Source organism: Loxodonta africana, chromosome 13 (assembly GCF_030014295.1).
Source record: "Loxodonta africana isolate mLoxAfr1 chromosome 13, mLoxAfr1.hap2, whole genome shotgun sequence".
Lineage (NCBI taxonomy): Eukaryota > Metazoa > Chordata > Mammalia > Proboscidea > Elephantidae > Loxodonta > Loxodonta africana.
The window spans coordinates 79,253,311-79,268,810 of record NC_087354.1 but is presented as its reverse complement, the minus strand read 5'-3'; the positions used below and the strand labels follow the sequence as shown (position 1 = coordinate 79,268,810).

At 41.1% G+C, this 15,500-nt stretch overlaps 1 protein-coding gene across 2 annotated transcripts in view; it reads right to left on the bottom strand.

Annotated features, from left to right (window-relative positions):
• The window catches only part of GUCY1B1 (guanylate cyclase 1 soluble subunit beta 1), a 64,002-nt gene that overhangs the window by 48,339 nt on the left and 163 nt on the right, over positions 1-15,500 (bottom strand). Inside the window, exons 1-2 of one of the 2 annotated variants that reach the window (XM_023541806.2) lie at positions 14,825-14,898; positions 11,526-11,624 (exon numbers count right to left, since the gene is read on the bottom strand). Coding sequence is in view for 1 of the 2 variants with exons in the window: in XM_010601903.3 (XP_010600205.1) it covers positions 14,825-14,898 (74 nt within the window). In the remaining variant the exon portion in view is untranslated. Of the gene's footprint in view, positions 1-11,525; positions 11,625-14,824; positions 14,899-15,500 lie in introns of those variants that run through there. The other variant, XM_010601903.3, reaches the window with a different exon arrangement.

The following is a 15,500-nucleotide window of genomic DNA, read 5'->3' as shown; positions in this document are numbered from 1 at the left end:
ATAAATTTCTAGAAACTGAACTGCTGATTTGAAGGATAAGGACACCCTAATTTTTTCCATGTGCCAGTAACATTTTACTATGAAATGGGCCTGATCTAAAGACTGGAACAGTGAAGGCTCCATCTTAGCATATTCTAAGTACAATAAAGAGTAAGTTAATTTATGCTTTCACCAGACCCTATTCTTTTTCTTCCAACAGGAATAAATAAAATTACAAAAATTTCTGTAGTAAACTCAGTCTCTCTGAAACTCACCAATCTATAACCACCACTAACAAACAGAATACACAGTCCATCTGCACAAAATAGAGGAAAGGCCATTTCCTAAGAAATCCCCCAGCCATAAATCAATGCATTCTTTCTTTCTCTTCCCCCTCCCCCCACCCCCCGTCTCTCTCTTTTTTAATAAAATAAGGGTATCTTCTAAGCGTATTTCCTGGAATGAATAGCCCACTGTGCTCCCTGGTTGTTGTTTCTTGTTAGGTGCCTTTGAGTCAGTTCCAAATCATAGCAACCCTATGTACAACAGAACAAAACACTGTCCAGGTCCTGTGCCATCCCCACGATCCTCCTTATGTTTGAGCCCATTGTTGCAGCCACTGTGTCAATCCATCTCCTTGAGGGTCTTCCTCTTTTTCACTGACCCTCTACTTTACCAAGCACGATGCTCTTTTCCGGGGACTGATCCCTCCTGATAACTTGTCCAAAGTACATGAGATGAAGTCTCACCATCCTTGCTTCTAAGGAGCATTCTGGCGATACTTCTTCCAAGACAGCCTTGTTCATTCTTCTGGCGGTTCATGGTATATTCAATATTCTTTGCCTACACCATAATTCAAAGGCATCAATTCTTCGGTCTTCCTTATTCATTGTCCAGCTTTTGCATGCATATGAAACGACTGATAATATAATGGCTTGGATCAGGTGCCCCATAATCCTCAAAGTGACATCTTTGTTTTTTAACATTTCACAGAGTTATTTTGCAGATTTGCCCAATGCAATGTTGTTTGATTTCTTGACTGCTGCTTCCATGGGTGTTGATTGTGTATCCGAGTAATATGAAATCCTTGACAACTTCAATATTTTCTCCATTTATCATGATGTTGCTTATTGGTCCAGTTGTGAGAATTTTTGTTTTCTTTATGTTGAGGTGTAATCCATACTGAAGGCCATAGTCTTTGATCTTCATTAATAAGTGTTTGGAGTTCTCTCCACTTTCAGCAAGCAAGGTTGTATCACCTGCACATTGCAGGTTGTTAATGAGTCTTCCACCAATCCTAATGCCACATCCTTCTTCATGTAGTCCAGCCTTCTTGGATTATTTGCTCAGCATAAAAATTGAATGAGTAGGTTGAAAGGGTGCAACCCTGACACAGACCTTTCCTGATTTTAAATCACATACTAGCGCCTCGTTCAGTTCCAAAGACTGCCTCTTGGTCTATGTACAGGTTCTGCATGAGCATAATTAAGTGTTCTGGAATTGCCATTCTTCACAATGCTATCCATAATTTGTTATGATCCACACAGTCGAATGACTTTGCATAATCAATAAAATGCAGGTAAACATCTTTCTGGTATTCTCTGCTTTCAGCCAAAATCCATCTGACAGCAGCAATGTTATCCTTCATTCCAAGTCCTCTTCTGAATACAGCTTCAATTTCTGGCAGTTCCCTGTCAATGTACTGCTGCAACCACTTTTGAATGATGTGTAGCAAAATTTTACTTGTGTGTGGTATTAGTGGTATCATTTGATAATTTCCACATTAGGTTGGATCACCTTTCTTTGCAATGGGCAAAAATATGGATCTCTTCCAGTCGGTTGGCCAGGTAGTTGTCTTCCAAATTTCTTGCCATAGACAAGTGAGCACCTCCAGTGCTACATTCATTTGTTGAAAGATCTCAACTGGTATTCTGTCAATGCCTGGAGCCTTGTTATTCACCAATGCCTTCAGTAGCTTGGAGTTTTCCTTCAATACCATCAGTTCTTGATCATCTGCTACCTCCTCAAATGGTTGAACATTTACCAATTCTTTTTGGTACAGTGATTCTGTGTATTCCTTCCATCTGATTTTGATACTTCTTGTGTCATTCAATATTTTGCCCACAGAATACTTCAAAATTACAACTCAAGGCTTGAATTTCTTCTTCAGTTCTTTCAGCTTGAGAAATACCAAGCATGTTCATCCCTTTTGGTTTTCTGGTTCCATGTCTTTGCACATTTCATTATAATATTTTACTTTTCTTCTTGAGCTGCCCTTTGAAATCTTCTGTTCAGCTGTTTTACTTCATAATTTTTTTTCCATTTGCTTTAGCTACTCGACATTCAAGAGCAAGTTTCAGAGTCTCTTCTGACATCCATTTGGTCTTTCTTTCTTAATGTCTTTTTAGTGACCTTTCGTTTTCTTCACATATGATGTCCTTGACATCTTCCCACAACTTGTCTGGTCTTGGGTCATTAGTGTTAAATGTGTCAAATCTATCCTTCAGGTAGTCTCCAAATTCAGATGGGATACACTCAAGGTCATTCTTTGGCTGCCATGGACTTGTTCTAATTTTCTTCAGCTTCAACTTGAACTCGCATATGAGCAACTGATAGTCTGTTCTGCAGCTAGCCCCTGGCCTTGTTCTAACTGATGATATTGAGCTTTGTCTCCTTCCACACATATAGTCAGTTTGATCCCCATGTTTTGCATCCAGTGAGGTCCGTGTGTATAGTCACCATTTATGTTATTGAAAAAAGGTATTTGCAATGAAGAATTCGTTGGTCTTGCAAAATTCTATCATGAGATCTTCAGCATCGTTTCTATCACCAAGGCCATATTTTCCAGCCACCAAACCTTTTTCATTTCCAACTTTCACATTCCAATCTCTAGTAATTATTAATGCCTCTTGATTCCATGTTTGATCAAATTCAGAGTGCAGAAGTTGTAAATATCTTCAATTTCCTCTTCTTTGCCATTAGTAGATGGTGTGTAAATTTGAATAATAGTCACATTAACTGGTCTTCCTTGTATCACTGACACTGTCTATAACTGACAGTGCTGTACTTCAGAATTGATCTTGGAATGTTCTTTTCCATGATGAATGGGACACCACTCCTCTTCAATATGTCATTCCCAGCATCCCACTTTTCTAAGCACTTTCAACAATAAGCAAAACATGAAGGTCCCTGCCCTCATGGAGTTTACATGTTAGCTGGCAGACATAAGCATTATAACCAAATTTCATAAATATTTAAAGGTGATTAATGCTGCCAGCAAAAGGAGAGCTGGGCAAAAGGATAAAGAGAGTAGAGATGAAGGAGGAAGGAGCAGGATGTAATATTAGATATATTGATCACCGTGGGCTTCATTAAGAAGGTAATATCTCTCTATAACCTTTCTGAACCTTTCTTTCTGTAGCCCATTCTTCACATTTTTTTCCCTTTCTAGGGGAAAGCTAATTGGACATATCACTAAACCCTTTAGTGTGAATTGGTTTAATGTGTTAAACTAGGTAAGAGAATTTATCATGCCGAAGGAATACTATCCAAGAGAATTACTTCCAGGCAATACGGCAACTGAGGTAGCAGAAATCCTGAGTCACTAATGCCTTTTCAGTGCCCCTGAATTCACAATACTACTTTCCTCTAACTTCTAGGCAAACTTCCATTTGAACAAACTCTTGTTGCTGTTATTAGGTGCTGTTGTGTTAGTTCTGACCCATAGTACAGCAGAACGAAACACTGCCCGTTCCTGTGCCATTCTCACAATCGTTATGCTTGAGCACATTGTTGCAGCCCCTGTGTCAACTCATCTCGTTGAAGGTCTTCCACTTTTTCACTGACACTCTACCAAGCATGATGTCCTTCCCCAGGGACTGGTCCCTCCTGATTACATGTCCAAAGTATGTGAGATGAAGTCTTGCCATCCTTGGTTCTAATGAGCATTCTGGCTGTACTTCTTCCAAGACAGGTTTGTTTGTTCTTCTAGCAGTCCATGGTATATTCAACATTCTTCACCTACACCATAATTAAAAAATTCTTCAGTCTTCCTTATTCACTGTCCAGCTTTCGCATGCGTATGAGGAGACTGAAAACACCATAGCTTGGATCAGGAGCACCTTAGCCCTTAAAGTGACATCTTTGCCTTTTAACACTTAAAAAGATCTTTTATAGTTCGAACTCTATGCCACCAAATGTCTTTGCCTACAGACAGCACAGAGGTGTAGGAACAGCAGGCTCCCAGCACTTGTCAAGATGCAGCTGCACTATTCTTTGGGGAAGCTCTAACAGCTTCCTTCTGACATTACGCTCTTCCTTGTATCTTAGTTCTTGGAGAAGAGAAACGAAGTGAGGAACTATTTTTTCAGCTGCAACTTGAAATCACCAAGCGTAGCCCGCAAATATTAGAAAAGTGGAGAAGTAAGCTAATATTTATGATTACCACCAGCTACTGTAGAGTTGATTCCGACTGGTGGTGACCCCATGTATGTCAGAGTAGGCCTGTGCTCCATACGGTTTTCAATGGTTGATTTTTCTGAAGTAGATCACCGGGATTATCTTCTGAGGTGCCTGTGGGTGAACTCTAACTTAAAACTTTTCGTTTAGCCTTCGTCTCACCCAGGGACTCCTTGATTAGCTGCTAGAATTTGTTAACCCAAATAGTAAAAAAAAAAAAAAACCAAGCTATATCTTCCCTTAAGAGCTTAAAAACAAAGATCAAATTCTTAACTGGGGACAAAATGAAAAACATACGCATATGTATAAAATTGAGTACATATAAATAAAATATTTTTCCTACTGATTTTTGGAAATTAATTGTGGGAATTTAAGCAGACCCTTTATTTTCCCCAGAAGAACAGTAGGTATTTTTGTAGTAGTGGCAGGGTTTTTTTTTTTCCTGTGTTGTTTTGTTTTAATACCTAGGGCCTAACCCCAGTGCCTCAAATAGAGTATGTGCTTAAAGAATGTGAATGTTTTAAAATAAGTGAATTAATTAATTGAATATATTTCTCGACTCTTTTCCAAACTCCCTATTAAAAAACAATCAATCAATTAAACATTACTGGCAAAATTCTTAGTTTGTTTTCAAAATTAGGAATATTTTATAGTATTTATATTTGTAAAAACCAGGGATACAATTTGTCAGTAGTGCCCACCCAGCATTCCTCATGATTCCACACTTGAGAACATATTCCTTCTTCATTTCAATAACTGAATATACAGAAATTGAATTTGTAGTCACACAGTGAGTTCCTGCTTCTGTGTACATTTTGAGTAAGTTGAGTCACTACAAAAACTGCTAAAAGAGATTTCCCATGGAAGTATGAAAATGAGCGTTTGAAACGTGAGGGTGTGAAGAAAGACCCCCTAAAAGTGTATTCTCAAAACTAAGGTGTGGTCTCAGGCAGAAAAGCACCACACATCAAATAGCCTGGGAAGTGACAGCTCAAGTGGACACTGATTCTTTAAGAAAACATGACCAGAGCACATGCTGGATGTATGAGAGTGTATTCTGCAGGTGGCTTCTCCATAATAAATCCTGGGATGGCCATCTGAGTGAGCCGGAGGGACATCATACATGCTGGGCTGTGCCAAACCAACATCAAAGCTAAAATTTCCCACTCAGACGATAACTGTATATAGCATCTCAAAAGTTAAAACTTTATAGTGCTTTTTGCTGAGTAGCTGTGAGGCATTAATGCCACTAAATTTTCAATAGCCCAATATAGTGATTCTCAGTATGTCTGAACCCACAAAGAAGAGACTCTAGTTTGAGGAAGCTGTCAAGAGGAGAGATGGGAGCCCTTTACAGCAGAGACAGCTTCCTGCTTGGACCTTATTTCTCTTGGTAAAGGTCAGGCCTTTCGCATCAATGTGTTCAGTATGTAAATCCATGTTTTCTGACTGTGTGCAGCTTGCCACGAGAGACCCTTAACAGTAACTGCCCCAATTCGGAAACCACATCCACCAACATTTGAAAATGAGCAGTTTTCAGTGGCTTTATCAGACAAATGAATTTGCTTAGAAACACTAGTGTGCACTTCATTGTTCACACTATCTGGTAAGCACATCAGGGCACAGGCTCTTCTCAGTATCAGTAAGTTGCTCCAAATTTCTGAAGCTCTGATTGTCCTTAACATATGTGCTGGTTGGCAAATAAAACAGTCTTTAAAAATATTGTAGTCAATCATTCAATCATGCAATCACCTGCGTAAGTGCTTGAACGTTCCAGGAAACAAGAGAAAAAAAAAAAAGGTTGTACTAACGCACACATGTTACCCATGTCCATGCTAAACTGCTTGTCTTTGGAATGGAGGAGATGACAGGGGGAAATGTAACATGGCGATTACAAGTCCACCTATGGCCAAATCCATGTTCTGATGATTAACAGCAGGTTTGAGGCATGTTTTTTAGTCTCAGTTCCTTTATGTATAAAATGAGGAAGACAAGGGATCTTTTCTATGGTCGTGAAGATTAAATGAGATGCTGCATGTAAAGCGCTGGGGCCGTGATTGAGGAAGGATATGATAAGCGCTCCATATATATGAGCCCTGGTGGCGCAGTGGGTAAGCATTTGGCTACTAACCAAAAGGTCAGCAGTTCGAATCCACCAGCTGCTCCTTGGAAACTCTATAGAGCAGTTTCACTTTGTCCTATAGGGTCACTATGAGTAGGAATCGGCTTGATGGCAACAAGTTCAGTTTTTGGGTTTTAGTACATTCAAAATAGAATGACGAGTATTGCTATTTAGTTTTTTCAATTTAATTTCAGGATTACAAACATTTATCTCAAGTTTATGACACTAACTTTCAACAGCACCACATACACAGTGAAACCTGTGAGACCCAGAACTTGATGGGACTACCTTGTTTTTCCAGGTCTCACAAGTTTTCTGCCTTTGAACTTACCACTTTTCTAGTGCTGTCTGTAGCAGAAAATACTTTTGTGTGCCTTCTCTGACAGGTTTCTGCCTTACATAGGTTCCTGCGTTCCCAGATTTTTACTGTACCTGCCTTTTAGACACTTGAAGAATTCAATCTGATACTGAATCCAATCCAGTAACTGTCTTTTGACATATGAATCTGGCAGTTCAACAGCATTGCTCTTAATCTCTTCATTATGTTCACATATGATGTGAGGTGACATAAAAGAACTCTGAGCCCTCCAAAAAGAAACACTATGCTTCATTGCCATAGCTTCTACCGTCGTTGATATAAGAAATGCCCATTTCAACAGAATTTATATTTTATCAAAAAATTGTTGAAGATGTCGTTATTCTGATAAAATAAATACTGACTATAGAAAAAAATTCTGCAGATAAATATGTGTGTGCTCTAGTCCCTGGAAATTAAAAATATGAAAGACAATTGAGTTACACAGATTTACCGAGTGTCAACACTCTACCAGGTGCTCTCTAGACAACGGAGAGCCAGTGAGCAATACACATGGTTACAGAAGTTAAAGCGTAGTGAGGCAAGACAGACAGTAATCAATAATAACACAAACACATGATTTTAAACTTCCACATGTACTATGAAAGAAAAGGGCAATCTGGGGAGTGAGAGAAGCCTTCCCTTAAGTAGAAGCCCTTGTTTTGCAACCTGAAGGCTGAGATGTACTAATGTCTATGGAAGGTGTGGGGTGAGTGATGTAAAGGAGACACTTCTAAGCACAAACAGTATCCCGAGACACTGAAAAGCTCAGTATGGCTAAGGAGGAGTGCCTGGGTGGTACAAATGGTTACATACTCCGCTTTGGTTTGAGTCCACCCAAGATGCCTCAGAAGAAAGGCCTGGAGAGCTACCTGCAAAAAATTAGCCACTAAAAACGCTATGAACACAGTTCTAACAGGATCTACGTGTGGCTGCCATGAGTCAGAATCAGCTAGGCTGCATTTTTTTTTTTTTTTTTTTTGTCTTGAGGAACTAAAAACTGGCCCAGGAGGCTAGAGTGCTGGAAATAAGTGGGATGTGTGGAGTGAGAGATCTCCATGTTTGCATAATTTAAAGATTAACTACAAGAAGTTTCAATAATGCAATGCTTGAATATTTCACAATTCAACAAAATGAATGAGATCAGAATATGCAACAGACCCAAAGCCACAGCAACAACCAACAAACCAAAAAACCAAACCTGTTGCCATTGAGTTGATTCTGACTCATAGTTGGACCCTATAGGACAGAGCAGAACTGCACCATAGAGTTTCCAAGGAGTGCCTGGTGGATTCAAACTGCCAACCTTTTGGTTAGCAGCCTTAGCTCTTAACCACTGCGCCACCAGGGTTTCCAGCAGCAACAAAGAGCTACAATAAATAGCTCAGAATGTTTACCTTCTACCTTGAAAAGAAACTCTTCAACTTCAATCTTTTGACAGAGAAAAGGTGTCCTATTTTGCTAGACACAAACAATAAGGACACCATTTCCCCCTACTGTTTCTCTTTTAATGAACAAGGAGGCAAAGCAGCGAATGGAAAAGGTATCATGCTCACGTTCTGAGGTGTCACTCCCTGAATGGCACCTGTTACACAGATGTCCGTCCTTATAATGTCCATTTCCTGCAGTGTGTTTTCCTGTTGATGTCTGCACAGTATCAGCCCCTAACTATTGCTTTCCAACACACTGAGGAGAAACATTTGCTAGCGTCCTTTACTCTGGAGGGAGGCGTGAGCATAAAGGACACTTGCTCCATGCAAGCATCCACGATGTCTAGTTATGTTTGCCACAACCACTTCTAGGCTTGTTAGGGAAGAGAATTCAGGTTTCCTGATTTCTCCTCTGATGCTCCTTTTAACATGCAAAGCTCCTTCTCTGATCTATCAAATCAAATAATATACTTCTGTGATTTTTTTTTTTAATTCTCAAAAATTGCAGAATGTAAGGAAAACAAAGACCCCATTTGATTTCTAGGGACACTTCAGGTCATCAAAGAACAAGTATGAGACCAAGCTGTGACCATGCCTCATGACCTGGGCACCACACTGCTCACCACACGTGGTCTGGGTTGCATGAGGGGCCTATGCAGAGTTCACTGGTAGGAGTGTGAGGGGGGTGAGTTCGCAGACATCCAGTTCCATCCGCAGAAATCACTCAAATATACTTCAAAGAATACCACCACACTGTTCCTTCCTCAAGCTTTCAGGCCAACTGGCTGATCTTTCCACAGAAAAAGATCCTGATCCTAACAGTTCCCTGTTTTTTTTCTTTTTTTTTTTAATCTGTACGTTAATTTATTTGTACTGAGGAAGTTTTTGGGTGCTAAAATTAATATGCTTTCATGTTTTACTATATACTACATTAGCTCCTATTTCAAAATTGTATCTTAAGAGAAATGCTAACCTGGCACCAGAAGAGCGGGTTTGGAGTTCTAACTCTCCATTTTCCTGTAAATAGTTCACTTAACCTCTTGAAAATGTACTTTTTTTTAATGTTGATCTATAAAGTCCTTACCTATTTCAAAAGAATGTTTTAGCACTCAACTGATATTATAGAGGGGGAAAACTTTGGATAATTTAAAGAGCTTTACTATATGAACACTGCTGATGTTCTACAATACACGTAGCTTATTCCTACTGAAAAAAAAGGTACCAAAAGGGTTTTAAATTTCATTCAAACCCTCATGAATATGACAACTGGATTATAATTTGGCAAAACACAGTACACTATTCTGTTTGTTTTCATTTGTTTTGATAAAATGAATATTAAGAGCATATGCTTAATTTTCAAACCACAATTAGGTATTAGGGAGGGTTGGAAGAACATAAAATTGATCTCAAAGTAGAAGTGAACAGAAAACAGCATAATAAAAGTAATATTCTTTCTGTAGTCTGCAAGATGAACAGGAGTGGGAAAGCTTTCAGCAAAGCCTTTGCTTTCGATGGAGCCCTGGTGGCGCAGTGGTTAAGAGCTCAGCTGATAACCTGAAGGTTGGCAGCTCTAATCCACCAGCAGCTCCTTGGAAACCCACAGGGCAGTTTTCCTCTGTCCTACAGGGTCGCTATGAGTCAGAATCAACTTGACAGCAACAGGTTTGGTTTACAGGATTTTTTGCTTACAGTTAATTTATGATTAGTGAATTCAACTAGACACATCCGTTTCAATAGTGGAAGATCATCGCACACTATCCAACAGCCAAAATGTTTCCATGTTTGAGTTACAGGAAGGAAAAAATAATAATAATAAGACTAAAAATATCCCAATATCTCTAGACTTTCCACGAAGGTAAGGGCTTTATCATTCACTTTTCTATCCTCAGTGCCCAGTATACTAGACTATGCTCATTACAACAAGTGTATGAAAGAATAAATGAATCAGTGAATGAAAAAGTATGCTGCCCGGCTGTAGGTAAATTTCATAAAACCAACTAAATGAATGTAGCAAAAGGAGATGACTGACAGCTTCCTAGAGGAACTTACTCCCACATTTATCAACTAACAATCTGATTACATTATTTTCATATTTATATCTCTCAGACCAACATTTTGATTCAATTGTTTATCTCAGATCTTCTAGTAAAATAGAGAAAGGCTAATCAACATATTGTGTCACGCTTTGGAGAAACTGTTTGTTCCTTGGCTTGCTCAACTCCGGACTAAACAATTACAGTTCCACGTAGTTCCCAGGAAGGTGCTTTTTGTTTGTTTGCTTATTTTAAATAGTCTTTTAATCACCTTAGAGTCTTTTTTTTTTTTTTTTTTTTGAAGAATACATCTTTAGAATCCATACGTTCCGGTGAAGTTAGAAAACCTAAAATTAAACCCAGTAATTTGAAGCAGTAATTATTCCAGCCAGGAACGATCTAAGAAAAACAGAAATGATTAAATCAAGTATTCAGGTGCTTTTCCAATCATCTAAATTGATGATTGATCTTTCTCATCATTTAGGAACCATGGCTTCCTGAAAGGACCATCTGAAAACTGGAAGGAAACCAAAAAAACAAGATTTGAAGCAGATTCAGAGGTGTCTTTTGCTCTTTGATACGACAGGGACTAGACCAGGTGTTCGCACACTACAGCCTGTTGGTCCAATCCAGACAGCTGCCTGTTTCTGCCCCGTGGTCAGCTGAGAATGGTTATTACATACTTAATGATTGTCGCTGTTGTCCTGCACCCTTGAATAGATTCCGACTCAGGGTGACTCCATGAGTTACACTTTCATACAGCTTCAGTTTTAACTCTTGACCTGCCAGTATCTAAAATATTTAGTATCTGACTCTTTAGGAAAAAGTTTGCTGACTCTTGCTCTAGATAATTTTTCTTAAAAAGAGGAATTTAAAGCTCTTGTGAAATGGTTATACTGTTGGTGAGGGTGTAAGTAGATGCTGAGTTTACAACTGCGCATTTTTTTGGTTCTTATCCACTTAGAATTTTCTGTCTGGAATCTGTTACTTGGGGTTTTATTTGTCACTAAATGTTTGGTATCCTTTCGCATGAAGGATGGACGGCCATTTCCTATCAAACCAAAAAAGTATTATATAAAATTTTACAAACAGCAATTTAGATAGTTTCTCAAAGACCAAAAAGGAACATAGAGGAATTTGGTACTTACTGAGACCACCTCCCCAAAAGAACAGTCTTCGTAAATTAAATTTCTCATTAAAAGTTAAAGCTGAAAGTATCTTGGACACCTTTGACTGTAGTGATCTCCCTAGAGCAGAGGGTGGGGTTCAGCAGAAGGATCAGAATCTGCCTCCAAGCATTTGTAAATTATCCTCTGAAACCCTGGCAGCATAGTGGTTGAGAGCCACGGCCGCTAACCAAAAGGTCGGCAGTTCAAATCCCCAAGGCACTCCTTGGAAACCCTATGGGGCAGTTCTACTCTGTCAACTCCATGTTGCCGATTTGGCTTTTTTTTTTTAACATCTCCCCACCCCCTTGCCCCAGCCAGTGAGACTCTCTGCAGTAGTAAGCATATGCTGTTTCAGGGAGCTTGCAGTAATCCTTCAGGAGTAATGGACTGGAAATCAATGATCTGCTTTAACCCCTCAATGCAGAGAGCTGACCCATGTTCTCTAGCCCAGCCACTAAACTGTACCCAAGAGAAGATGGGATCCACCAACAGACTCTTAGTCACAAACAAACCAAAATGAACACCACGACTACAAACACTAATTTAACTAACAGCCTTTCTCTTCCAGGGTATATAACCTTGTGTTCATTTTATAAGAAAAAGACTTGTATGATTTGTTTCATTTCACCAGAGAAAAAATATTTTGAGCAATTTGAATCATTATCACTTAAGAATGCTCTTTGAAGTTACTGAAAGATAAATTAACCAGTTAAAAAATACTGACGTTTAATTTAAAATTTATAAACTTTTTTTTTAAGTAGGATGTAACTATCTTCTTAGCATGATTTGGCATAGTTAAGTTCTTATCAATGGAATTTGTATATTTTCAGATAGTTTTATGTTCTCTGAGGAAAATACGGCCAATATAAACAAATCTCTTGATACTTTTTTTTTAACTTCTGATACATTTCCCAATAAAGTAAAATTTTTATCTCTGTATTTGACAGCGACCTAAACTGAATATGCGTGAGGCATGCATTCTAAATCTTGTTTAAGTACATGATTGTTTAACCATAACGTTGTTGTTGTCAGCTGCCATCGAGGCAGCCCCTGACTCAAAGTGACCCTGTGCACAACGGGATTGTACTCTTGGGACCCACAGGATTTTCATGGGCAGATTTTTCAGAAGTAGATAACCAGGCCTTTCTTCCTAGGTTGTCTTAGTCCAGCAGCTCAGCTGTAAACTCTTCAGCATCATCATAGCAACACACAAGCCTCCAAGGACAGACTTCTGGCAGCTGTACTTGAGGTGCACTGGCTGGGAATCAAGCACAGGTCTCCCACACAGAGGGGTGAGAACTCTACCACTGAACCCCAAGTGCTGCCCTAATAAAAAAAAAAAATTTTTTTTTCTAATAGCCATCATTTATTGTACTGCCTAAATTCTGAACATATTAGCAATCATAGTACTTCTGCCGATAAATTTGGGAACTTCTATTTCACAGGTGAGAAAACATCATATGGGGGATATGTATGTTGCCTTCATAAATTCTCATAGTAGCTTAAAAATAGCCCTATGCTTCAAACTGGGCTGTTTAACATCTTGCTTTTAATGTCAGCTTTCTTTATAACTCTTGACTGCCAGCCAAAAAACAATGATAGAGGTGTTCATCAGGTGGGAAAAAAATTCAAACCCCCAAATAATCCTTAGTGCCTAGATTGTTCATTAGATTCAACCACATAATTGCCAAATCTCCATTTGTCTTTATACTGTTTAGATGTGCCCTGTAGGTAAAATAAGTGGCTTATGGAGCATGAAAGTATATTCAGTGGTATAGGCCCAAGGGGAGGAAAAACTATAATGCTTAATGTGTAACTCTCATCATTTCTACGGCAACAAATAGTTAAAAGAAATCACTATCATGCAGCTACATAATAAAAAAAAAATCACTGCTGTCATGTGGATTCTGACTCATTACGACCCTAAAGGACAGAGTAGAACTGCCCCAAAATTAAATCAGAGTTCCCAAGGAGCAGCTGGTGGATTCGAACTGCTGACCTTTTGGTTAGCAACTGGAGGCTTAACCACTGTGCAACCAGGGCTCCATGCTATGCATAAAAAAAAAAAAAAACACACACATGGCCAAATACTCTTCAGTTTTAATTAAATGCAACAAATATCACCGACCTTTTGGTAAGCAGCTGAACACTTAACCACCGCACCACCATAAACTACATGATAAGGCCTATTAAAATTAACTGCCAATAAGTGTACTCTGTTTTTTTTAGCAAATAGCATGCATGGTAGCATCACCTACTTCATGCAACAAAATTAAATCAGACAGTACAGGAATCAGGGGAAACAATAATATGCCTTCTCATCTGCTCGAGCAGGTGTCCCTTCCCCTTGCCCCGTTCCAAGGCTATAACTTAATTACTGTTCCAATACAAAAGTCCCTACACATTGTTTTGGTGTAACTAGCTGGTAGTAGTCCAGGATACAATAAGTTAAATGCAAATTTCACCAGCGTGAGATGGAGAGAGAGAAAGAATTCTGTAAGACTTAAACGCTCCACGTGCCATATCCATCACTCCAATAGGTTTATACCCACACGTGGGTAAGGAATTTGAGTTCACATCCAGACTCACAGCTCTGGGACTCCCAGTCCAGACTGAGGTTAGGATACCCTCCTTGAACTACCAGCTTTCAGCGCAGTAAAAATCAAAGGAAATTTTGGGAAAATGAAAGAGAATATATTTCAATTTCACTTTACTTCAGAATAAATAAATGCAATTCTGTTTAAAAAATACTGTCTCAAGAGAACTGTTGTTTACAAACCAAAATTTTTTAACTATTTGATATGCCTGCAAGGTGTGCTAAATTTTGAAGGAGTCAAGGTCTTCCATTCTTTTCTAAAGCCTCTGGCAGCCTGGCCCTCGTGGAAGCAAGTGTGGTCCCCCGGGCCCGTCTCCGCGTGGGAGCAGAAGAGCCGGCAGAGCCTGGGAGCCGCCCGGGCGCTGGCAGCGCGTTCCCACGCCCGGGCCGGGTCGGGTCGAGAGGCCGCGGTGACCCCAAGGGGCTCCTTCCCTGGCGCTCGCATTCCCAGCCCCGCCCTGGCCGCCCTCCTCTCCCGGTCCCCGCTCCAGAGCGTGGGAGCACAGCTGTAGCCTGGGCCCGCCGAGCGGAGGCAGCTCCGAGGATGCGCGCCTGTCACCGAGCGAGGCTGCGGGTAAAGCGAGGCGGGGGGCGGGGAGGGGGGGGGGACCGCGCCGGGGCGTCCCCGCGTTGTCCGCACCCGGCACGGGCCGGGCCTGAGCTGGAGGAGTCGGTCACTTACTTGATGTCTTCCCACACCTCGAGGCCGTAATTGCGGATTACCAGCAGCTCCAGGGCGTGATTCACAAATCCGTACTGTGGAAACAGAGGAAAACCTGAGTGTCAGGGACCTGTTTTAAGGGGAGGGGACTGGGGGCGATGCTGCTGTCTCTCCTCCCACCGCGCTGGTTTTATCTTTTATCCTGGTCCCTCTGGCTACGTTCCATTTCAGGTACTCAGTGCTAAAAAGAGTGCATATAGGGACAGAGCCCTGCCCGCACCCCCCAGTCCCGGGCAGACCCTCCACCTCACCAGGCGCCCCACCCCCACGCCACCTTCTCAATCCCGCTCACCTTTCGCCGCTCAGAGGACGCGCGGGCGTCCGGGACCTCGCGGCAGGAGGGGACCCGCACCCGACACCTCCCCCGCCGCCGGCGCTCGGATCCCACCCGGGAGCGGGGAAAACCTCGTGCCCCGAACAGACCTCCCCTTCCCCAGCTAAGGAAGCTGCGGGGCGGCGGGGCTAACCCGCCTGGGTAGGAAAGGCTCCGACAGCCCCCGCCGCGACCCCGAGCGTTGCCACCTCCCCTGACCCCGCCGCCAAACACTAAGGCTACCGGGCGGCCAGCGGTGCGCTCCCGGAGCCCCCGCGCAAGGCTCCATGAGCGGCGCAGCGGTTTCTCCCGGCAACCACGCCT